Source organism: Danio aesculapii, chromosome 8, assembly GCF_903798145.1.
Source record: "Danio aesculapii chromosome 8, fDanAes4.1, whole genome shotgun sequence".
Classification (NCBI taxonomy): Eukaryota; Metazoa; Chordata; class Actinopteri; order Cypriniformes; family Danionidae; genus Danio; species Danio aesculapii.
In genome coordinates, this window is record NC_079442.1 from 1983357 (window position 1) to 2008456 (window position 25100).

Genomic DNA, 25100 nt, shown 5'->3' on the forward strand with positions numbered 1-25100 from the left:
CAGCAGATAAATCCACCTTTGGCCACTTTTCCAAATGATCAACTAGAAGTCGAGTTATTATTTGTTGCTCTTACAACTGGAATCAACAACAAGACTTTTGTCAGGTAGTGTATATATAAAGTAAATATAAAATAGTTTTCTTACCTAAAAGATCGACACACAAAAGACAACATACACAATAAATTGCTGTCAAAATGTTCTTTTTTTTATATTTTCAGTGTGAAAACATTGACTAAAACACTGCAGGTAATAACAATGGCAACCAGATTACAGTGAACACACACGAAAGTAATACAAAAAGAAAGCCACTTGTGTTTTCATTGGCAGCCCATTTCTGTGTCCGGGAACTGTGGTAGTGTTTGCTTAAAGTCTCTTACAACCATTGAAGATTTGTGCACATATCATCTAGAAATGAAGGAGACATCAGTCACTACTGCTGATGACTGTAAAAGACACACACACACACACACAAACACACACACACACGCACCTAGTTCTTTGGGCCCACTGCACTGTGCTGTTATTACATCATCTGAATGCTGTAAATACTGTTTCCATCATCTCCGCTGGTCTCATGTAGGCTGTTTACCTGTTTACAGTAGCCATGTATCAGTTGTAGTCCTAAAACCCAGAAGAGAATTAGCGGGTTTGAGAGAGTGGTTCTCAAAGGACTTTAACATGGGTTTCTGAAGTGGTTTTGAAGTCAAATACGGCCTGTGTTTATATTTCATTTGGCACGGTTTGTTCCACAACACAAACTACACACATTCGTGAAGCAAATAAGACTTTTAAAACCCATTGTGCGCATTAAAAATGCTCCTAAAAACTACAATCAGGCTTCATACAGTAAACCGATAGAGACATGACTATATTGTGAGTTATAAAGGTGTAAACTGATGGTAAATGCTTTTCTAAATACCGTTAGAAACATTTGTTTGTGATCTGTGACGAAAAACTACACTACCCATGATGCTGTGCTGAAATTTCTCCAATCAGAGAGCTGAAGAGGCCAATAGATGTTTAGCCCCTCCCAATTCACTCCCTGACACTCCCACATTGTCCACTCTCAAAATACTTGTATACACAGGCATATTTAGCAGTAAACAAACTATTTTTGGTTTCTATATAATACATAAAGCATGTAAACCCACATTCATGTGCTAGTTGTAGCAATAGACATGTAAAAAAAAACTATAGTAATATAAAGTAAATACTGTAGTGTTTTTGAACCATACTACAGTAAAGTACTTGATTTAATCTGTTGTGGTGATTCTACAGTTGTTATGGTAACACCACAACTATAGTATGGAGCCAGATCAGTCTCAAAAATAATACATTCACAAATCACATTCACAAAATATAATTTGTAAATTCTAAACGCTATTAATAAATGCCCAAATCCAATTCATAAATGCCCAAATCCAATTCATAAATTCAATTCGTAATTTGTAAACACACAAATCCAATTTGTAAATTCAAAACACAATTCATAAACGCGTAAAATCCAATTCGTAAATTCAAAACACAATTCGTAAATGCGCAAATCCAATTCGTAAATTCAAAACACAATTCATAAATGCGTAAAATCCAATTCGTAAATTAAAAACACAATTCATAAACGCTTAAAATCCAATTCGTAAAATAAAAACACAATTCATAAACGCTTAAAATCCAATTCGTAAATTCAAAACACAATTCATAAACGCTTAAAATCCAATTCGTAAAATAAAAACACAATTCATAAACGCGTAAAATCCAATTCGTAAATTCAAAACACAACTCATAAATGCGCAAATCCAATTCGTAAATTCAAAACGCAATTCATAAATGCGTAAATCCAATTTGTTAATTCAAAACACAATTCATAAATGCTTAAAATCCAATTCGTAAAATAAAAACACAATTCATAAACGCGTAAAATCCAATTCGTAAATTCAAAACACAATTCATAAACGCGTAAAATCCAATTCGTAAATTCAAAACACAACTCATAAATGCGCAAATCCAATTCATAAATTCAAAACACAATTCATAAATGCGCAAATCCAATTCATAATTTCAAAACACAATCATTAACGCGTAAAATCCAGTTCGTACATTCAAAACACGACTCATAAATGCGCAAATCCAATTCGTAAATTCAAAACACAATTCATAAATGCGCAAATCCAATTCATAAATTCAAAACACAATTCATAAAAGCATAAAATCCAATTCGTGAATTCAAAACACAATTCATAAATGCGCAAATCCATTTAGTAAATTTAAAACACGATTCATAAATGCACAAATCTAATTAATTTGGGAAAATATTCATAATTTTTACTTGTGAATTCACAAATTGTGTTTTGAATTTTTAAATTGAATTTGCATATTTTTGAACTGTGTTTTGATTTTACTAATTGGATTTTATAAATGTGAATTGTGCAGTGCATGTATGAGTTTTACTTTTGCAAACGATCTGGCTCCATACTATAGCAACATAAACAAATAACTCAACACTAGCTTTCAACAACTCTAGTGTACATTAAACCACAACAAACCACAGTTAACTGTAGTAAAAACTAAAGTATACTACAGTATTTATTACCGTTTATCAGTTCACTATTGTAGTAGGGTTGTAAACATACAGTATAATACACTTTACTATAGTATGGTTCTAAAACAACTTTAGTATCCACTTTATATGTCTTTAAATGAGGAAACTTGCTAGCAACGTATAATAAAACCAATCAATAAAGCACCCAAGTGTTGTTTTAGAGTTCTTCAAAACTTGAAGATCGTTAAACACAGACCTTATTTAACCGATTAAATCGAAAACCACTTTTCCAAAAAACCCTGTATGTATTCCTGAGGGAACCTGTGGTGAGTTAGCCTTCTGAGTTAGCATACAAACAGACAGCTCTGTTAGCATTCAGTGCTAAATTACAGTCTGAAAAGACACAAAACCTCATCCTAAATGCTTCCTCAGTCGGTTCGTCATGAATAAGACGTGCCCATGGCGTTCATCAGTCTCAGATTCGGGTGAAATCACAGTCAGGTCAGAGGCGTTTGTGAGTTTTTGTTGGTTTTTTGATGCTAATGTGAGTCTGCGCTCTACACCAGCTCATCCAGCAGAGTCCCGAGGCTCTGGTGCTGCTCGGAGGATCCAGACAGAGGTTTATTACACATTGGACACACACAGCGCACCTCCAGCCACTTCACCACACACCTGTAAACACACACACCCGACAAGTTGGTCCACTAACACACACGTGTGATTAGCATGTAGCTGAACACATAACAACATACTAATTTATATAAACTACAGAAAAACTGAGGGTTTCCATAGCAACTGCATATCTTCACTTGTTTCAAACCAAAAATGAGTTTCGTTCTTCTGTTGAACAAAAAAGAAGATATTTTGAAGAATGCTGGAAACCGGTAACCATTTACTTCCATAGTATTAAAAACAAATATTAAGGAAGTCAGTGGTTACAGGTTTCCAGAATTCTTCAAAATATCTTCACTTGGTTCCAACCTTTATTAGTTTCTTTCTTCTGTTGAACACAAATGAAGATACTTTAAAGAATGCTGGAAACCGGTCACTATTGACTTCCACAGTAGAAAAAAAACTACAGAAGTCAGTGGTTACAGGTTTTCAGGATTCTTTAAAATATCTTTAAATGTTTTAAACCGAAAATGAGTTTCGTTCCTATTTTGAACACAAAAGAAGATATTTTGAAGAATGCTGGAAAGCGGTAGCCATTGACTTCCATAGTAACAAAAACAAATACTACGGAAGTCAGTAGTTAGAGGTTTCCAGCATTCTTCAAAGTTTCTTCACTCGTTTCAAACCTTTTTGAGTTTTGCTCCTCCGGTGAACAAAAAAGAAGATATTTTGAAGAATGCTGGAAACCGGTAATTATTGACTTCCATAGTATTAAAAACAAATACTACGGAAGGCAATGGTTACAGGTTTCCAGCATTCTTCAAAATATCTTAACTTGTTTCCAACTTTTATTAGTTTCTTTCTTCTGTTGAATCAAAGGAAGATACTTTGAAGAATGCTGAAAACCGGTAACCATTGACTTCCATAGTACGAAAAACAAATACTACGGAAGTCAGTGGTTACAGGTTTCCAGCATTCTTCAAAATATCTTCACTTGTTTCCAACTTTTATTAGTTTCTTTCTTCTGTTGAACACAAATAAAGATACTTTAAAGAATGCTGGAAATGGGTAACCATTGACTTCCGTAGTAAAAAAAATAAATACTACGGAAGTCAGTGGATACAGTTTTTCAGCATTCTTCAAAATATCTTCACTTGTTTCAAACCTTTATGAGTTTCATTCCTCTGTTGAACACAAAAGAAGATATTTTGAAGAATGCTGGAAACCAGTAACCGGTAATTATTGACTTCCATAGTATTTGTTTTTCCTACTATGCAAGTCAGTGGTTACAGGTTTTCACCATTCTTCAAAATATCTTCTTTTGTGTTCAACCAACTAAAAGTAACTCATAAACGTGTCAAGCCACTCGAGGCAGAGTAAACAGTGAGTACATCTTATTTTGTAAACCTCCCAGTCATTGCTTCCAATCAAAGTCTGTAATGGCTGGTGTTTCCACTTACGCTTGTTTCTGGTTTTTATTCATCTGCATACGCCGATGTTTAAACAGAGGAATGGTGTAAAAGCAGAGCGCATTAGTGTGTCTCCTGTCAGTCTAACAATAGCAGGACGGCTGTGTTTTTGAAGAGCAGCTCATTACGCACCTCCTGTGAAAGGCATGTTGGCATGGCAACACTCCCAGCTCATCTTTCACCTTAAAGTCCTCCAGACACACTGCACACGTCTGCTGCGGAGACACACACACACAGCCAGAGAACACATGAGAGTCCAATATCTACTGTACTGAGAGATGTTAGTCAAGATATACGATATAACTCATAAAAAGCAACAATTCAGGATGAGATATTTCGACTTTCTACACTCAAAACCAGACGTTTGCTGTTTGTTCGAGCTACTTATTTAATTTAATGAGGCTTTATTGTGACAACTTAAATGTTTTATGTTCAATCTAGTTAAATTTATAAAGAGCAATAAGTTAACTTAATTCCTTCATGTCATCCCAACACAAATCCATTGTGTCAAACCCAGAATTTTTAATATAAATACACACATGGATGCATATATTTGAGTAAAAAAATACATTTTAGATATAAAATATATGCGTATATATTACAAATGATATATAAATTTAAAGATCTATGGAACAATATAGTCTTGATTAGTTTTGTTTTTATGTGTGTGCATTATATACAATCACCGGCCACTTTATTAGGTACACCTGTCCAACTGCTCGCTAATGCAAATTTCTAATCAGCCGATCACATGGCAGCAACTCACTGCATTTAGGCATGTAGACATGGTCAAGACGATCTGCTGCAGTTCAAAGCGAGCATTAGAATGGGGAAGAAAGGGGATTTAAGTGACTTTGAACGTGGCATGGTTGTTGGTGCCGGACGGGCTGATCTGAGTATTTCAGAAACTGCTGATCTACTGGGACTTTCATGCACAACCATCTCTAGGGTTTACAGAGGATGGTCTGAAATAGAGAAAATATTCAGTGAGTGGCAGTTCTGTGGGCGCAAATGCCTTGTTGATGGTCAGAGGAGAATGGCCAGACTGGTTCCAGCTGATAGAAAGGCAACAGTAACTCAAATAAGCACTCGATACAACCGAGGTCTGCAGAAGAGCATCTCTGAACACACAACACGTCCAACCTTGAGGCGGATGGGCTACAGCAGCAGAAGACCACACCGGGTGCCACTCCTGTCAGCTAAGAACAGGAAACTGAGGCTACAATTCACACAGGCTCACCAAAACTGGACAATAGAAGATTGGAGAAACGTTGCCTGGTCTGATGAGTCTCCATTTCTGCTGCCACATTCGGATGCTCGGCTCAGAATTTGGCCTCAACAACAGGAAAGCATGGATCCATCCTGCCTTGTATCAACAGTTCAGGCTGGTGGTGGTGGTGTAATGGTGTGGGGGATATTTTCTTGGCACACTTTGGGTCCATTAGTACCAACTGAGCATCATGTCAACACCACAGCCTACCTGAGTATTGTTGCTGACCATGTCCATCTCTTTATGACCACAGTGTCTCCATCTTCTGATGACTTCCAGCAGGAGAACACACCATGTCATAAAGCACCAATCATCTCAGACTGGTTTCTTGAACATGACAATGAGTTCACTGTACTCAAATGGCCTCCACAGTCACCAGAACTCAATCCAATAGAGCACCTTTGGGATGTGGTGGAACGGGAGATTGGCATCATGGATGTGCAGCCGACAAATCTGCAGCAACTGTGTGATGCTATCATGTCAACATGGAGCAAAATCTCTGAGGAATATTTCCAGTAGCTTCTTGAATCTCTGCCACGAAGGATTAAGGCAGTTCTGAAGGCAAAAGAGGGTCCAACCCGGTACTAGTAAGGTGTACCTAATAAAGTGGCCAGTGAGTGTACATAGCAAATATAAATAATACACCCAAATATATCATGTCAAATAAAGCTTTTATTTTGAATTCGATAAATTTTTGCCCAGCACTAACATTTTACAAGAAGACAAAATAAGTTGAGTATAACTTCTAAAATATATTTACCTAAAATATTGCATTTTATTAAATTTATTAAATTGTATTTATTTTTATTATCCAGGCCTGGCAAAGTCTATTAGTTCTACATTTTAAGGAGTGAAAACCTCAATATTATGAATGTAACAAAGGCTGTTTCTTACCCCATGTAGATTCAGCTTCTTCGGATCTCCTTTTAAAATCACCTGCAGATTACAGTTAACAGTTAATAAAGTTATTCTGGAGGACATAAAAAGCTAAAAAATGAACTTTTTAAAGCATGTTTACTCTCTTTTACCTCTCTGTATCCAAAGCGTTCACTTTGAGCCTGATGTCTCAATTTACTGTTGACGACAAGAGAAAAATAAAGCACGCAGTTATTTGGAAAATGCAGAATAATTCAGTAAATAACATCAGATCTTCGGTCTGAATAGTCTAAACAGATCTAAAAAGTTTTAATAACTCATTACTAGTAACTGATTTCTGTTATATTTGCCATGATGACAGCACAGCACATATTATTTGACTAGATGACTAACCTAGAGGGTATTTAGGCAAGTCAGTGGTTTGTTCTGTAGACAATTCAAAACAAATATTGCTTAAGGGGGCTAATAATATTAAAACAATTAAGAACTGCTTTTATTCTAGCCGAAATAAAACAAATAAGGCTTTCTCCAGAAGAAAAAATATCATAGGAAATACTGTGAAAAATTCCTTGCTCCAAACAGAATCTGGGAAATGTTTAAAACAGTTTGTGGACAGTCTTGATTACTTGTGTTAATGTGTGTGTGTTCACGTGTGTATTAATTAATGTTATTATCAAATGATAGTGAATTTAACAGACATGCTGTTGTGATACTACAGATTTGGTGCTGGAGTTTTAAACCATATACAATGCCATACTCAAAGCTCATTATTAATTCGGTGTAATAGAGTGCATTGAAAAAAAAAAGATGTTTTGCTATTTGTTCAAGCTACTTATTTAAAATGAGCCGAAACAACACAATTATTGAGTTTTTAACTTAATGTTCAATCTACTTAAATTTGTAAAAATGAATACGCTAACATAAAGATGTTGACAGTCACATATGTGTCCCACGCTGCTAAAAACACTAGTACTCGAACTAATAAATAATAATAAATAATAAAATAATAAATAATAAATAATAATAAATAATAACATAATAATAAATAAATAATAAATAATAATAAAATAATAATAAATAAATAATAAATAATAATAAACTAATAGGACTCGAATATTTGACTAAAAAGTGAAAATTGGTTGTTTTTTTGCGTTATTTAGAGCAAATTCGTTCCTCCAGTTTGAAAATTTCGAAGCTGCGCTACGGCGATTAGATCCTTGTGTAAATTCCAGTGTGGAGAGTGGACGTCTGTACCGGCGAGTACAACGTAACGTCTTTGAATTTTTATTATTAATTCATGAGAAAGACTTAGTTCGAACCAATCAGCACGCACTATTGTGCAAGAAGGTCGCTGGTTCGAGCGTCGGCTGGGTCAGTTGGCATTTCTGTGTGGAGTTTGCATGTTCTCCCAGTGTTAGCGTGGGTTTCCTCCGGGTGATCCGGTTTCCCCCACAGTCCAAACACATGCGCTATAGGGGAACTGATGAACTAAATTGACCGTAGTGTATGAGTGTGTGTGTAAATGTAAGTGTGTAAATTTGTAAAAATGAATACGCTAACATAAAGATGTTGACAGTCACATATGTGTCCCACGCTGCTAAAAACACTAGTACTCGAACTAATAAATAATAAATAATAATAATAAATAAATAATAAATAATAATAAACTAATAGGACTCGAATATTTGACTAAAAAGTGAAAATTGGTTGTTTTTTTTGTATTATTTAGAGCAAAATTTGTTCCTCCAGTTTGAAAATTTTGAAGCTGCGCCACGGCGATTAGATCCTTGTGTAAATTCCAGCGTGGGGAGTAGACGTTTGTACCGGCGAGTACAATGTAGCGTCTTTGAATTTTTATTATTAATTCATGAGAAAGACTTGGTTCGAACCAATCAGCACGCGCTATTGTGCAAGAAGGTCGCTGGTTCGAGCGTCGGCTGGGTTAGTTGGTATTTCTGTGTGGAGTTTGCATGTCACAAGTCCAAAGACATGTGGTATAGGTTAATTGGGTAAGCTAAAATTGACCATAGTGTATGTGTGTGAATGAGTGTGTATGGATGTTTCCCAATGATGGGTTGCAGCTGGAAGAGCATCCGCTACGTAAAATATAAGCTGGATTAGTTGGGGGTTCATTCCACTATGGCTATATAAATAAATGGCATAAATGAAAGGACCACGGTGGCTCAGTGGTTACCACTGTAGCCTCACAGCAAGAAGGTCGCTGGCTCAAGTCCCACCTGGGCCAGGTGCCATTTCTGTGTGGAGTTTGCATGTTCTCCCAGTGTTGGTGTGGGTTTTCATCCGGGTGCTCCGGTTTCCCCCACAGTCCAAACACATGCGCTATAGGGCAATTGATGAACTAAATTGGCTGTAGTGTATGAGTGTGTGAGTGAATATGAGTGTGTATGGGTGTTTCCCAGTACAGAGTTCCATCTGAAAGGGCATCCGCTGTGTAAAACATATGCTGGATAAGTTGGCGGTTCATTCCGCTGTGGCGACCCCTGATGAATAAAGGGACTAATCTGAAGGAAAATGAATGAATAATACTGTATATGGCTATATGGAACACACACTAGCTATTTATTTTTTACACTCCTAAGTAATTAATGTTAAATTAACTGCAAAAAATGACCATCAAATTCCAAACGTTTCCTTTCTGGCTGGGTTATTTGCAGCGGTGTGTGTATAATATAGCCAGCTCATTAAAGAGCATCCATCTGTAGCGCCGCTGCTGACGTCTGCTTGTGTACAGAGAATACAGCAATTTCCTGTTGACTTTCAGCACCTTCCTGACAACAGTGTTCACCGCTATTGTTCTACAGCTAACTGATGATCTCATGAGATGTATAGCCTATATATACACTTACATCTGTGTGTTCATGTACAGTTGAAGGCAGAATTATTCGCCACCCTGTTTATTTATGTTTCCCAATTTCTGTTTAACGGAGGGAACACATTTCTAATCATAACATAAACTGATTTGTTTTCTCTTTGTCATGATGAGAGTAAATAATATTAGACTAGATATTCTTTAAGACACTAGTATTCAGCTTAAAGTGACATTTAAAGGCTTAACTAGGGTAATTAGGGTAAAGTTAGGGTAATTAGGCAAGTCATTGTATAACAGTGGTTTATTCTGGAGACAATCCAAAACTAATATTGCTGAAGGGGGCTAATAATATTGACCTTAAAATGGCTTTAAAACAATTAAAAACTGCTTTTATTCTAGCCGAAATAAATAAAATAAGACTTTCTCCAGAAGAACAAATATTATAGGAAATACTGTGAGAAATTCCTGAATCTGTTCAACATCATTTGGGAAATAATTTTATTTTTATATGAAATAAAAGATTCACAGGAGGGCGAATAATTCTGACAACTGTGTGAGTTTGTTCATGTGTGTACCAGATTGACCTTATGAAGTAGCAGCAGAAGATGAGGCTGAGGACGAAGACGAAGATGCCTGTGCCGAAGATGACCATGTAGATGTTGAGAGGAAGGTCCTGGAAGGTGACGGAGGGCATAGTGCAGGTCTTATTGGAGTAGATCAGTCCCAAACCGCAGAAGCACCCTGAATACACAAGTAAAAGATTGTATAATAAAGCATGATGATGATAACGCATCATTCCAACACACACACACACACACACACACACACACACACACAAAACCCTCCTCTCATTTGACCGCGGCTTTAATGACTGATTTTCAGGTGTTTCAGGCTTTACTTTCCTCACTCGCTGGTCAAAAACAGGAAACGGCTGGATTCATTATGTAAGAGGTGAGCTTAATTGTACTGAAAGTACAGTGTATTACAAATGTTTAGTGCAATTTCATAAAAAAAAAATAGATGAATATTTATTTGAACTTTTATTATTATTTATATATATATATATATTAATGGTGGTTTGACAAAGCATTCATGATGGTACGTACGGTCATGTTGTTTTTCGAAAAATGCATCACTATTCAACAGATGGCTCTCTTTGCTAGCTTTTAACAGCAAACTGCTTGCTTTTTTAACAGCACATGGCGTTCTAGGCTAGTTTTTAAAGGCAGACAGCGCTCTAGGCTAGTATTTAACAGCGGATGGCACTCTAGGCTAGTATTTAACAGCAGACGGCGCTCTAGGCTAATTTTTAACAGCAGACGGCGCTCTAGGCTAATTTTTAACAGCAGACGGTGCTCTAGACTAGTTTTTAACAGCATATAGGCTAGTTTTAGAAGCAGACATCGCTCTAGGCTAATTTTTAACAGCACATAGGCTAGTTTTAGAAGCAGACGGCGCTCTAGGCTAGTTTTTAACAGCAGACGGCGCTCTAGGCTAGTTTTTAACAGCAGACGGCGCTCTAGGCTAGTTTTTAACAGCAGACGGTGCTCTAGGCTAGTTTTTAACAGCAGACGGTGCTCTAGGCTAATTTTTAACAGCAGACGGTGCTCTAGGCTAGTTTTTAACAGCAGACGGCGCTCTAGGCTAGTTTTTAACAGCAGACGGTGATCTAGGCTAATTTTTAACAGTACATAGGCTAGTTTTTCACAGCAGACGGCGCTCTAGGCTAGTTTTTAACAGCAGACGGTGCTCTAGGCTAATTTTTAACAGCACATAGGGTAGTTTTAGAAGCAGACGGCGCTCTAGGCTAGTTTTTAACAGCAGACGGTGCTCTAGGCTAGTTTTTAACAGCAGACGGCGCTCTAGGCTAATTTTTAACAGCAGATGGTGCTCTAGACTAGTTTTTAACAGCATATAGGCTAGTTTTAGAAGCAGACATCGCTCTAGGCTAGTTTTTAACAGCAGACGGTGCTCTAGGCTAATTTTTAACAGCACATAGGGTAGTTTTAGAAGCAGACGGCGCTCTAGGCTAGTTTTTAACAGCAGACGGCGCTCTAGGCTAGTTTTTAACAGCAGACGGTGCTCTAGGCTAGTTTTTAACAGCAGACGGTGCTCTAGGCTAATTTTTAACAGCAGACGGTGCTCTAGGCTAGTTTTTAACAGCAGACGGCGCTCTAGGCTAGTTTTTAACAGCAGACGGTGATCTAGGCTAATTTTTAACAGTATATAGGCTAGTTTTTCACAGCACACGGCGCTCTAGGCTAGTTTTTAACAGCAGATGGCACTCTAGGCTAATTTTTAACAGCAGATGGCGCTCTAGGCTAGTTTTTAACAGCAGACGGCGCTCTAGGCTAGTTTTTAACAGCAGATGGCACTCTAGGCTAGTTTTTAACAGCAGACGGCGCTCTAGGCTAGTTTTTAACAGCAGATGGCACTCTAGGCTAGTTTTTAACAGCTGACGCCAATCTAGGCTAGTTTTTAACAGCATATAGGCTAGTTTTTAACAGCATATAGGCTAGTTTTTAACAGCAGATGGCACTCTAGGCTAGTTTTTAACAGCAGATGGCGCTCTAGGCTAGTTTTTAACAGCTGACGCCACTCTAGGCTAGTTTTAACAGCAGATGGCGCTCTAGGCTGGTTTTTAACAGCTGACGCCACTCTAGGCTAGTTTTTAACAGCATATAGGCTGGTTTTTAACAGCAGATGCCACTCTAGGCTAGTTTTTAACACCAGATGGCGCTCTAGGCTAGTTTTTAACAGCAGACGGCACTCTAGGCTAGTTTTTAATAGCAGATGGCACTCTAGGCTAGTTTTTAACAGCAGATGGCGCTCTAGGCTAGTTTTTAACAGCTGACGCCACTCTAGGCTAGTTTTTGACAGCAGATGGCACTCTAGGCTAGTTTTTAACAGCAGATGGCACTCTAGGCTAGTTTTTAACAGCAGATGGCGCTCTAGGCTAGTTTTTAACAGCAGATGGCACTCTAGGCTAGTTTTTAACAGCAGATGGCACTCTAGGCTAGTTTTTAACAGCAGATGGCGCTCTAGGCTAGTTTTTAACGTGATCGGTGGTTTGAGCAATCTGTAAGTGAAAAGTGGGGGGGGGGGGGTGCGATCGGTAAGTAAAATGAAGGGTTGTGTTAGAGGGTCAGATGGTATGATGGCTGTCTTTCAGTGACTAAAACCTGAAAAAACTGCAGGATTATCAAGAGTCTCTTGTGTCACGGCTGCGCTTAAATTGCAGTTTGAATGCTGACTGAGTCGAATGTCCCTCTTGAATAATCACTGATTTCGAGCAGCTGGAAAGCGAACATTAAGTTCATGCATTACCCAATATAGGCTAGTGAAGCACACAGTAGGACGGAGCACGCTTTAGTAACACATCTGTGATCTGTGATTGGACGAGCGCCCGGTTAAACTTCACCACTCGCTGTGTTCACATTGAGCAAGAGCAGAAGAGCCGAAAAACCACTCAGCCAATAATGAATAGCTGCCTCCGCTCATATACTGTAGACCATTATTACGCTCATGGGCATTTGCCAGCGGTTTGAGGAAAACAATGGAAAGCGGAGCAGATTATAGAGATAATATCTGAAACACAATGCATTAAAGGCTAGTCTGATATTTTATTAATAACTATTCTCAGAAAATCATGTTGCATACTTAGTTTCGGTGGTGGAAAGAGTACTGAATAATCACACTCAAGTAAAAGTACCAGTTCTTGCCTAAAATGTAGTGCAAGTAGAGTAAAAGTATCTGTTGTAAATACTACTCAAAGTATGAGTAAAGAGTGGACCTTTCCAAAGTACTCAAGAGTAGTGAGTAGTGAGTATTACACTTTAATAGTTGATTCATTTACATGTAATTTCTGGATGTGTGTAAACGTAACATTCTGTAGTGCATTTAGTTATTGCCCAGCAGGCGCACAACATCATAAGATGTTAATATTTTTTATTAAGTATCCCTGCTGAAAAATCCAGTTTAAACCAACCTAGGCTGGTTGGCTGGTTTTAGCTGGTTGATGGCTGGAAACCAGTCTGGAAGTGGCCAAACCCCTCTAAAACCAGGCTGGTCAACCAGCTAAAACCAGCCAACCAACCTAGGCTGGTTTAAGCTGTTTTTTTCAGCAGGGATATTATAAAATATTAATAATATTGCTAACGTTTTAATATATTTTAAAATTATTTACTGCTCCAGTCTTCAGTGTCACATGATGCTTCAAAAATCTTGCTTTCTAACATGCAAATTTAATGATCAAGAAACATTTCTTATTACAAAGCTGAAAACATCTTAGTAGAAAGCATCCATTTTGATGAATAAAAAGCATTTATTTGAAATGCAGTCTTTTATAACATCGTTACTGTCAATTTACTTCACTTTAACGCTTCCCGACTTCATTCAGAATTTAATTCCCGACTTAATTAATTGATTTGCATAAATATCCCAGAATCAAACACTGGTGAATCCAGCCCAGTCTCATTGTAAATTCATTCCTCAGTCTACAGTTTTGCTAAACTTAAAATACATTGCTCTGGGTGGGTTTTGTTGCACGTTTTAAATGACTAATCCACTAGAGGGCACTGTCCACATTTGTCAATCTGAAATATGTTACCTAGGGTACTTTTTGTACATTTCAGATACAATTACTTCTTGTACACATCCAGAAGAAAACGTGGCTTGTCATACAGATCAGCTAGCAAACCTTTCCCTAAAGCCAACCGATAATAAATAATTTCAATTATAACACTGTATACAGTTCAAGTCAGAATTATTAGCCCTCATGAACTGACAAAAAAAACAAAACAATGCATCCGATTTACTCAATTTTTTTAAGGTAAATGGTTGCAAACTATTGATTTGGGCTGAATTTAAACAAACAAAGCTGCTGAACATCACTACATTTAATTTGTTTAAATTCAGTCCATATAAAATGCACCCATTTACATTAAAAAAATTGTAGTAAATCCAATCAATCATGTTTTTCAGTGTACTTAATTACAACAAATGCATGAGATGCATGCGAGTTTCAATAGAAACGACACTGAAATGTACTTTAGTTTATCATAAATGCTTAGCGACCTACAGTAAATAGGTCAAACAGCACTCCCAAGATGAACTAATTACATTTAATATCAATTTAAGCTATAATTTAATTTACTCCTGAATAACATGCAATTATGTGCCTGAAAACATTGCATTCAGGTCGCACTTAACTGCATTATTGCAGTAATAGGAACTCATGTGGGACTAATAAGCAAACAGATAAGATATTTGTGAAAGCAGATACATAAAGAAAAGCACATCGATAATTAATTACCGAAATGGTCTGCTGTCAGCGTATAGTAATATTTACACAAGCCAGAAGAGTTGAAGTCAGAATTATTAGCCCGCCTGTATATTTTTCCCCAAATTCTGTTTAACGGAAACATTTCTAAGTATAATAGTTTTAATAATTCATCTCTAATCACTGATTTCTTTTCTCTTTGTCATGATGACAGTAAATAATAGACTAGATATTCTTCAAGACACTTCTATACAGCTTAAAGTGACATTTAAAGGCTTAACTAGGTTAATTAGGGTAAAGTTAGGGTAATTAGGCAAGTCATTGTATAACAGTGGTTTATTCTGGAGACAATCCAAAACTAATATTGCTTAAGGGGGCTAATAATATTGACCTAAAATGGCTTTAAAACAATTAAGAACTGCTTTCATTCTAGCCGAAATAAAACAAATAAGACTTTCTCCAGAAGAAAAAATATTATAGGAAATACTGTGAGAAATTCCTGAATCTGTTCAACATCATTTGGGAAATATTTGGAAAAAAGCTAATAATAATTTTGACTTCAACTGTATATTTTAAGGCTTGACTGAGGTTTTTGAGGAGATGACGGGTTGTTTTTTTAGCACGGAGTGTGAGAATGAAGTGGAGCGATGGCACTGTTTGCTATCGATTTTCCTTCGACTCTCTTGAGGGAGACGTGTCTCACTTTCAGCTCAAATGATGTTAATGACAATGCTATTGATTTCAGTTGCTCCGAGTAACTCCATGTAAAAGAAGGCAGAAGCGAAAGAGTGGCGTTCGTTTGTTTCATTTCTCAACCAAGCGCTATCCTTTTCATTCGTTAGAGCACTGTGACATTATATTCTTTGGAAATCTTGCTACTTGTGTCTTAAAATATAGATTTCCCAAGACAGGCTCATTGAAAATACACGCTTCAGCTTACATCAACTGCAAAAACACACTTAAAGTCAGAATGAAATCTAAATTGACTCGTCTTATTTTATGTGCTTGTTATAAATTATGATTTTGTGTATTTCATTTATTCATTTTCCTTCAGTTTAGTCCCTTATTTATCAGGGGTTACCACAGCGGAATGAACCGCCAACTATTCCGGCATATGTTTAACATGGCGGATGCCCTTCCCAGCCGCAACCCAGTTCTGGGAAACTGCACTTCATTATTTTTCAATAACAAATGGAGAAATGTCATTAGCGCAGTATTACTAGTCGAGATCGCATTTATGCAATACGAGCATGCCAATCTCTTTGCTTACGCGCCGATTTCCTCTGTTCGTGCACAAAACCTCTTGCACACACCCTCAAATATACACTGCTCAAGTACAGATCTTCTTGTGCAATCTCAAAGAAATGATGCTGAAGTGCAATTTAGAGCGTTCATGTAGTGAGTATGTCTCCAACATTTATTAGATTTTCTATGAACATTTATGAATGTCTCCAATAGACCTACAGAGCGGCATCGATGCGTCCTGAAATAAAGTGAAGCAGCTATAAGTTCCAGCAAGATAAAGTTATTGTATGCAAAACCATACTTTTATCGATAAATAAATTAAAATGATGGAAAATGTGTTCATCCTAACTGAAAGCTACATCGTGTTTGCTGGCCTCAGCCTTCACGCACCTGTCAGTCAGTCAGTCAGTCAGTCAGCATGTAACCTCAAAGGTTAAACGCACAGCACTACTACGGTTGTAGAAAGGTTTGCGCTGTTATAATTCACTTACCTTTTAATTCGTTTTGGTGCATTTATGACCCGCTATTAAAAACAACAATGACTGAATGTTTTGAATGAGAAGATGTAATGTTGCCGTGGCGGGATGCATTTTGGTCTCCACCATGGAAGAATGAATGTAGCAGAAACCATGCTCTTTAAAAGTCCTCTGTAGTTGTCTTAACAACACAAACACTGCTGCTCTGGGATGAGCCGCGTGCAAAACACTTGCAGCCGTTAGTAAACCATTCAAAAGATGCCCCTCTTAACGCAAAAAAGAATACATTCGATTCGAGTGCAGCCAAACTAAAAAAATATAAAATAATATTTTTAATCGTTTAACTGATCCCATTAATCGGTTACAAACGCACCCTTTCGGTTAACGGTTAATCAATTATTTCAAGAGTTCACACTCAGCTGATGATTAATTATAAGCTTGTTTGGCATGCTGTCCCGGGAGAGAGCCCTGAGCTCATAAGATCCTCGAGCCCGGGGCTCCCTCCCGTTGCAAGGCGAGAAGGGAGTTTGAGCTCAGGTAGATCTCGAGAACTCCCCCGCTGTAATAACCAATGAACAGCCAGTGATTGCTCTTGAGAGATAACCATTTACTAGGAGCATGTCTATAGTGCCGGTTTGGATTAGTCAATTAACTTATGTTGCATGTTTTTTGGACGGTGGGAGGAAACCGGGAAACCCGGGGGAAACCCACGTGAGCACGGGGAGAAAATGCAAACTCCGCACAGAAATGTCTGCTGGTTTGGTAAAGCCTAGAACCAGAGACATTCTTGCTGTGAGGCAACAGTGCTAAGCACTGGGCCACCATGACACCCATATAGGAAGGAGGAGGAGTAGGGGTGGATGGGGGGATTCTTCAAAACGAAGATAGCGGTGGTACGTAACCCAGGGTATTTGTAGTAGCTTAGGAGTCGTCTGATTGGTGCATTGAGAATTGGATAATGCGGATCCAGCCGCTAGCAATCATAAGCACGTGATCCTCTCGAAACTTGTTTATAACTAAACTTCACTTTGAACATCCCTAGTACAGTCGTACGTGTTTCAGACAAAATCTCTTCAAAGTGGTTCATATTCAACTCAAATCAAACACGGCGCCGAGCGAACTGTTCAAGTCTCAAAAAAACATGCGCTCTGCCAGCATGTCACACCCAAAGCGAACCTCCACAAACACAGAGATGACATCACATTCGCCGCTCACACTCAAGCGAACTAGCAGACGCGTCGAGTATAAACCAGGCTTAATGATATTTATAGGGACATGGTATCATGCATGCAGTTCTTTGTACATCACTAAATAAATACCTCAAAACAACTTAGTATTGTGCATAATTTGTAATGAATATGTTTGCATCACAGTGGCACGGTGGTTCTGTTGCTGCAAGAGCATCCGCTGTGTAAAACATATGCTGGAATAGTTAGTCATTCCTCTGTGGTGACCTCTGTAATAGAGACTTAGTCGAAGGAAAATGAATGAAGCAAGCTGCACCTGACTTGAACCTGAGTGCTCTGCATCACAAATACAACATCATACAAGGTGAGCTACTGAGCAAACTGACCACACCAGAAAAGTTAACCATATTGAGATAGATAGGTGACGCAAACATTCATTCATTCACTTTCTTTTCGGCTTAGTCCCTTTATTAATGATGAATGGAATCGGAATGAAGCTCCAACTTATCCAGCATATGTTTTACACAGCGGATGCCCTTCCAGCAGCAACCCAACACTGGGAAACACCCATACACTCTTGCATTCACACTCATACAATATGGCCAATTTAGTTCATCTATTCACCTATACTGCATGTCTTTGGACTGTGGGGGAAACCGGAGCACCCAGAGGAAACCCTACACCAACACTGGGAGAACATGCAAACTCCACACAGAAACGCCAGCTGACCCAGCTCCAGGGCTTAAACCAGTGACCTTCTTGCTATTCATTACAAATTAAGGACATTATTAAGGTGTTTTGAGGCATTTATTTACTGGTGTACAAATAACTGCATGCAAATAATCCTTGAAAACCGAAAACCGAGCCGTGTGAGGTCTGTATTGTTCCACCCCTAATTCCAATATAAGATTATCCTCAATTATAATATCCTCTTTAAACACACTTGAGTATTATTATGAAAGTAGCAGTAGACTGGAAGTGCGCGCGCCCCCATTCTTCTCTGCTGTGGATCATAAATAAAAAATAAAACAGACAGAAGGGTGAGTGGGTGTGTGCAGGAGACATACATACATATAAATGTTCCAGCACAACTAGGTCACTATAGCTGCTTGCCGTTTAGCAGCCGTATTCGCTTGAGTTTGAAGGCAGTGTTTGTGGAGGCGGTCCCGCAGGGTCACAGTGTGTTTCAATACTCACGACACAGCCTCAAGTGTCCACTTTTTCACATTTAAGCAGCGCTTTTTGTGTATTTCCAAAGCAGATCCTCGAATGTAGATCCTTGGCAAACATGTTGACCTATATTGCGAGATGCGTTTCTAACATGATGGTGCACTGAAAAAAATGATTAATTAGATTCACACATTTTTTTTAAGGTGTCAGTGGTTGCAACCAGGGCCGTGCACAGTGCTACTGCCCCTTTGCCCTCATTGGGAGAGGTGCCCCTCTCAGCAGGCACTTGCTCGATCAAAAGTGTGTGTGTGTGTGTGGTCATGTGATGTGTGTTTTCAGCGGTATAGTGTGGACGGAGAGCTGGTGAAACGCCAGTGTGGATCGTTTTCATTCTAAAACGCAGTTTTAAAGGGCCCATAGTTTACCTCTTTTTTATGATTTAATATTAATATTCTGGTTCTTCTGAGTGTGCCAGTTTAGCTTCAGTTTAAAACACAATTCAGATTGTTTTATTATAATGTGTTAAAAAGTGTCATGTTGGGGGCGTGTCCACAGTTCGCTGATTTAGGGGTGTGTTGCTTCACATGTAAATTAGTTTCGGCTTCTCGCCAATGTAACAAGGGGGCGGGGCCATGAGCTCACCCGCTCTGCGTTTGCAACAGAGTCTGACAGGCAGATGGAGAAGGAGAGAGAGAGGGTCACCATTCAGTCGTACATGTACGACTCTGTCACAGACCAAGCAGAGAGTACAAAATCATTTGTGTCTTTGTACAGTTTTACAGCCAACTGTGTGCTAGTTTCAAGTGCCGAGCTTGTACACAGAAACTAATAACCACGCACACTGAATTAACTTTGACTGAGGCACCGGATGCGCCGCTCGAAGCCGCGACACGGCACACCAGACACTCTCTGTGGCGCGGCAGAGACATGAAGTGTCCCGAATCGTCGCGCCACGCATTTTTGAATTCTAAACAGGTTTCTGCAGCGGTCCGCGGCGCCCAGCCGTCGACTTGAGTGTACCCTGATAGAAACCTATGTTTAGAATCCTAAAACGCATGCTAGTTAAGATCACAGGGAGCTTCTGGGATCGCGAGAAATGCAAACGGCTGAAGTATAAGGTAGACTCAATGAGAAGTACACATGTTTGCAAACCTACCTAAAGATACAACCAATAATTCCGATTAGAGCGATAATGTGGAGAATATTGATCTTGTGTTGAGCCCAATGAGCCTTGCATCTAAAAATAGAGCTAGCGTGTTCCTTTAGTGATATCGCTTCGACTCACGCTGAAAATGGCGGACGTGAATCAACAAACTGAGGATATGATGACGCGCCTGTCAATCAATATTGGACCGCTCTCCTATGTCAGGTAGCGGTCGGTTTGAAAACCGCTCCAATTGGTCCACCGTTTATTATGTTGTTAAATTGAAAAAAAAGCACTGGGTGTGCTTATATCACCCCAATATGACGGTCTATACACCATACATGCACATTTGTCTGTCAAAACAGCTTGAAAAGTCGATTGAGGTGACGGGGTGGTGGAGGGATGCTAAAGTCGTAAGATGCTGCAGGTAGGACAGCTTTGGTATATATAGGGGTTTGATCAAGAACTGATTGGATAATAGAATAATTGTCAATGACGTATTTGATACTGAAACCGAAATTTGTTTATAAAACATCACTTGTCGTATTGTCTGCGATGAAATACAAGTCATAGTAAACTTAAAAATCAATACTGTCTTTTTTTATTTGCGTTTTCCATACTGTCCCAACTTTTTCTGACATGCGTTTGTTCTCCTCGATTATCTGAGTACTCTTTTCAGTGCAACACAAGATTATACTGCACACATGTATAGGAATATGTTAATAAAATGGCGGCTTTCTTAAAAAATGAACATGAAAATAAGCATTTCAAAGCTTTTTACATGAAATATTAACGAGCCCACGAGATTAGAGAGCTCTCGTCTGTGAAGCACTTTCAAGACAGATATACGGGATGACCTATAAATATGAAACAAGGGTGTAAATCGAAATATCTCCAACAGCCCTTGGTGATTATTAGGAATGGAGGCAAATGAGAAGCAGATTTGTATCAGATCTCAGGTATGACGTCAAGGCCACACCCACCGATCTTGGAAAACATCAATAAACAGCTGAAATATATTCATATACAGTTGAAGTCAGAATTATTAGCCCTCCTGAATTATTAGCCCGCTTGTATTTTTTTTTTTACCCAAATTTCTGTTTAACGAAAATAAGTTTAACACATTTCTAAATATAATAGTTTTAATAACTCATTTTTTATTAACTGATTTCTTTTCTCTTTGTCATGATGACAGCACATAATATTTGACTAGATATTCTTCAAGACACTAGTATTCAGCTTAAAGTGACATTTAAAGGCTTCACTAGGGTAATTAGGGTAAAGTTAGGGTAATTAGGCAAGTCATTGTATAACAGTGGTTTATTCTGGAGACAATCCAAAACTAATATTGCTTAAGGGGGCTAATAATATTGACCTTAAAATGGCTTTAAAACAATTAAAAACTGCTTTTATTCTAGCCTAAATAAAACAAATAAGACTTTCTCCAGAAGAAAAAATATTATAGGAAATACTGTGAAAAATTCCTGAATCTGTGAAATTTTTGTATGGCGAATAATTTAGACTGTATATACAGTTGAAGTCAGACATATTAGCTCCCCTTTGATTTTTTTTTTCTTTTTTAAACATTTCCCAAAGGATGTTTAATAGAGCAAGGACATTTTTACAGTATGTCTGATAATATTGTTTTCTTCTAGAGAAAGTCTTATTTGTTTTATTTCAACTAGAATAAAAGCAGTTATACATTTTTAAATGTCATTTTAAGGTCAAAATTATTACAGAAATTGAGGGAAAATAATCGGGGTGGCTAATAATTCTGACTTCAACTGTATATACTCTGTTAAACTGTTTGCCCTTTTAAGTCAAAATGTGCATATGCTCTATGAAGCTTTATAAATCTGTGTAAAGTATGTGCGTGTATATAGCAGTTGGAGAGTGACAATGCTGAAAGTATATTAACTTAAAAAATATATATCTGGTATATGGGTAAAATGATTGTATTTTTTTGTATTTTCTTTAATATTTCCCCCAACATTTTAATTTGGAAGTTTTTTTTGTTAGGTTAGTTCCAGTTTTGGCTTTGGTACTGACTAAACTAATGTACATTAGGGTTGGGCGATGTCGACCAGTTTGGCATCGTACGATGTCTAATGTGAAACATCGCGATGGACGATGGCATTGTCGTCGTAGGCGGCGGGGAATTAATTATTTATGAATAATTAATTAATTCATAACAGATCAATTATTTGTAGCCTACCGTTTCAACTACCTGACCCATATGGTCTTTGTTTTACCCAGAACCAAATCATAAATGAATAAAGATAAGTTACACACAGATGACCACCTGTCAATCACTTTATCCGCAGAACTCTGGCATGAATAGGCAGAGTGATCTGTGTCGTTATAATGGCGTCCACACACTTGGTTGGTAAAAAAGGTGCACAACCAACAGGAACCAACCAACAGTATCTGAGGTTTAGCTAAAATTACTAAGTACAAGCGTGAAAGTGAAAGATTGAAGCAGTAATCTGACGCTGTGACACGTTACCTGAGAGATTCAAAAGACTGAAGAGTCGCTAGATAAAGACAAGATTAATTAAACATCATATTTAACAACTATATTAGTGAGACGTGATCCAGAGGTACATCCTTGATAAACTGACCAACATGCACGGCTCTCTGGGGTTTTGTGCTCAAAGCACGCTGACTGCTGGGGCTCAGATGCGCACATACACTGCAGCGCATGCCAGAATGTGTGTGTGTGGTCTCGTGATGTGCGTTTTCAGCAGTACAGTGTGGAAGGAGGGCTGTTCAGAAATGCTAGAAATTCATTCTAAAATGCCATTTTAAAACTAAGACGTATTAGTGTAAATGGGACCGTGTGTATTTTTCGCGAGCAGGTTGCTAATGTGACAGAGGCAGGGCGGAGGATCCCGATACCGGCTCAACATTCTGATATCTATCGGCCATTAGCGTCTATCGACCAAACCCTAAAGTATATATACACAAATATATTATTGTAAAGCATCCTATAGAAAATATTAATTCAAAGAGATCTGATTAATTCAAGATCTGATGTGAGGGGTGTCATATTTTCAGTTTGGTTATATATAAATATATATATATATATATATATATATATATATATATATATATATATATATATATATATATATATATATATATATAACTGTATAAATGTACTTGTCCAGAGCGAGCAGAAGGGCTGCCAAAATCATTCTGGACCCCTCACACCCAGCACACTGCCTCTTTGAACTTTTACCTTCTGGTCGACGCTACAGAGCACTGTGCACCAGAACAGCCCGACACAGAAACAGTTTCTTCCCTCAGGCAATCCATCTCATGAACACTTGATGATAATAATTGTGGAACCAACATCACTACTTGCTATACACTTTTATACACATATACACTTATCTAACAACACACTTTACATGCCAATTTGCACATAACAGCTGCACATATAACGTTGCATAAAGTAATAAACACATACACACAACTGTAAACACAACTGTATATTTTATAATGATAATATATTATCATGTAATATATGTCTGATATGATATATAATATAAAACTAAAATAATAAAAATAATAACATAACATAACAATATACTTTTTATAGATATTACAATTATAAGATACCTATACTGAAATGTATGATATATATTTTTTTTATTTTAAGTACATTTCAATGTACAAAAAAGTTCACTGTGAAAATTATTTATTAAAGTTAATAATTATTGACGTTCATTTTACAGGAAGACATGTTAAATTCGTTATTAACTTTAGAATTTTATAAATAATTGTTAAAGCAAATTGTTTCCACACCATTTTGTCAGTGTATTTTAATATAATACACATTTTTTTTTTGTAATACACAAACCATGTAATAATGCAAACATTACATTTCTTTTAAAATACAAGTTTCTCTTTGTTTACATAATCTCAATCATCATTTACTGAGGTAAAGTTGGTTTAAATTAGCCCTATATTGTGTATACTCAGTCTGAAATCGCACGTAGGTATGACTTTAAAACAACATTTAGCACTCTTTAATAACTGACCGTGATAGTCATTGACAGCTAATATGATTTCCCTTTTTAGAATTAGCACTCACTGAAAATAGCTATATTATTAAGGTTGATGTGCGAATATAAAACCAACTTTACCTCAATTTTGTCACTGACCCATATAGCAAAAGCACATTAATATTAACACGGTGTTTGAGTAAGTAAACCCATCTCATTCAGTCACCTTTTAACGTTAGTATCTTAAAATAAACAACAACATACATATAAATAAATGAATTCCCACAGTATTTCAGGAAGGATGAAGGTGATCTTACCGTTGCACCACTGGAAAGGGTGCATTAAGCCTCCATATATCTGATTCCTATATGAAGATCCGTGTGTTTATAAACTAAGACGATGCCCTCCGTCTGTCTGTCTCTCTGTCAGGCTATACATCACATCTGGATTCACCTAAAACACAATCACTCCGTCTGTGCGGTCATTCCAGTCCAGTCAGACCATCAAAACACACTATTAAACATAATGTCTGGCGAGCGCGCGCTTTTATATCCGACGTCCTGGGAACGCGCTTTGTCTCGCATCTGATTTTATTTTATTTATGTATATATCTTTTTACAGTCTGAGATCTGATCTCGTGTCGTGGCTGATGTTGGCATCCATTGAGAACTAAACAAGAGCAGATAAAAGTCCCTCCCTACCGGAGTGATGGGCACTGAGAAGAGCCAATCTACTGCTGCGCTCATGATGAACACACACACACAACACGGCCCACACCAAATATACTATAGTAATTTAGTTAATACTAGTGTGTTTTTGACCACTGAGCTTATTATATTGTGGTATCTACAGTCAAAAATGATTAGCCATCATGTGTTGTGTTTATTTTCTAAGCTTATAGAAAAGATTACTATATAGCTTACTACTTACTTCTAAGCTTACTATAAGCTAAGCTTATAGTATTAATAACAATTTTTTCGCCATGATGACA

At 37.6% G+C, this 25100-nt stretch overlaps 1 protein-coding gene and 1 long non-coding RNA gene across 3 annotated transcripts; both read right to left on the reverse strand.

The window, feature by feature from the left end:
- Nucleotides 1-183: 183 nt before the first annotated feature.
- LOC130234317 (uncharacterized) lies at nt 184-1466 on the reverse strand. Its single transcript, XR_008838290.1, has 2 exons — nt 491-1466; nt 184-405 (listed from the first exon to the last, which is right to left on the reverse strand). It is a non-coding gene; the product is annotated as an uncharacterized LOC130234317 (long non-coding RNA).
- An 838-nt stretch (nt 1467-2304) lies between these two features.
- rnf122 (ring finger protein 122) lies at nt 2305-25014 on the reverse strand. 2 transcript variants are annotated; one of them, XM_056464593.1, is made up of 6 exons: nt 24427-25014; nt 10181-10337; nt 6919-6964; nt 6785-6826; nt 4753-4832; nt 2305-3211 (listed from the first exon to the last, which is right to left on the reverse strand). In XM_056464593.1, the coding sequence occupies exons 1-6, from the start codon at nt 24449-24451 to the stop codon at nt 3097-3099; spliced, it is 465 nt and encodes a 154-aa protein (XP_056320568.1). In that variant the 5' UTR covers nt 24452-25014; the 3' UTR covers nt 2305-3096. The 2 variants fall into 2 exon arrangements, with proteins under 2 accessions (XP_056320568.1, XP_056320567.1); XM_056464592.1 differs by having other exon boundaries at nt 4753-4835; nt 24427-25013.
- Between the last annotated feature and the right edge of the window lie 86 nt (nt 25015-25100).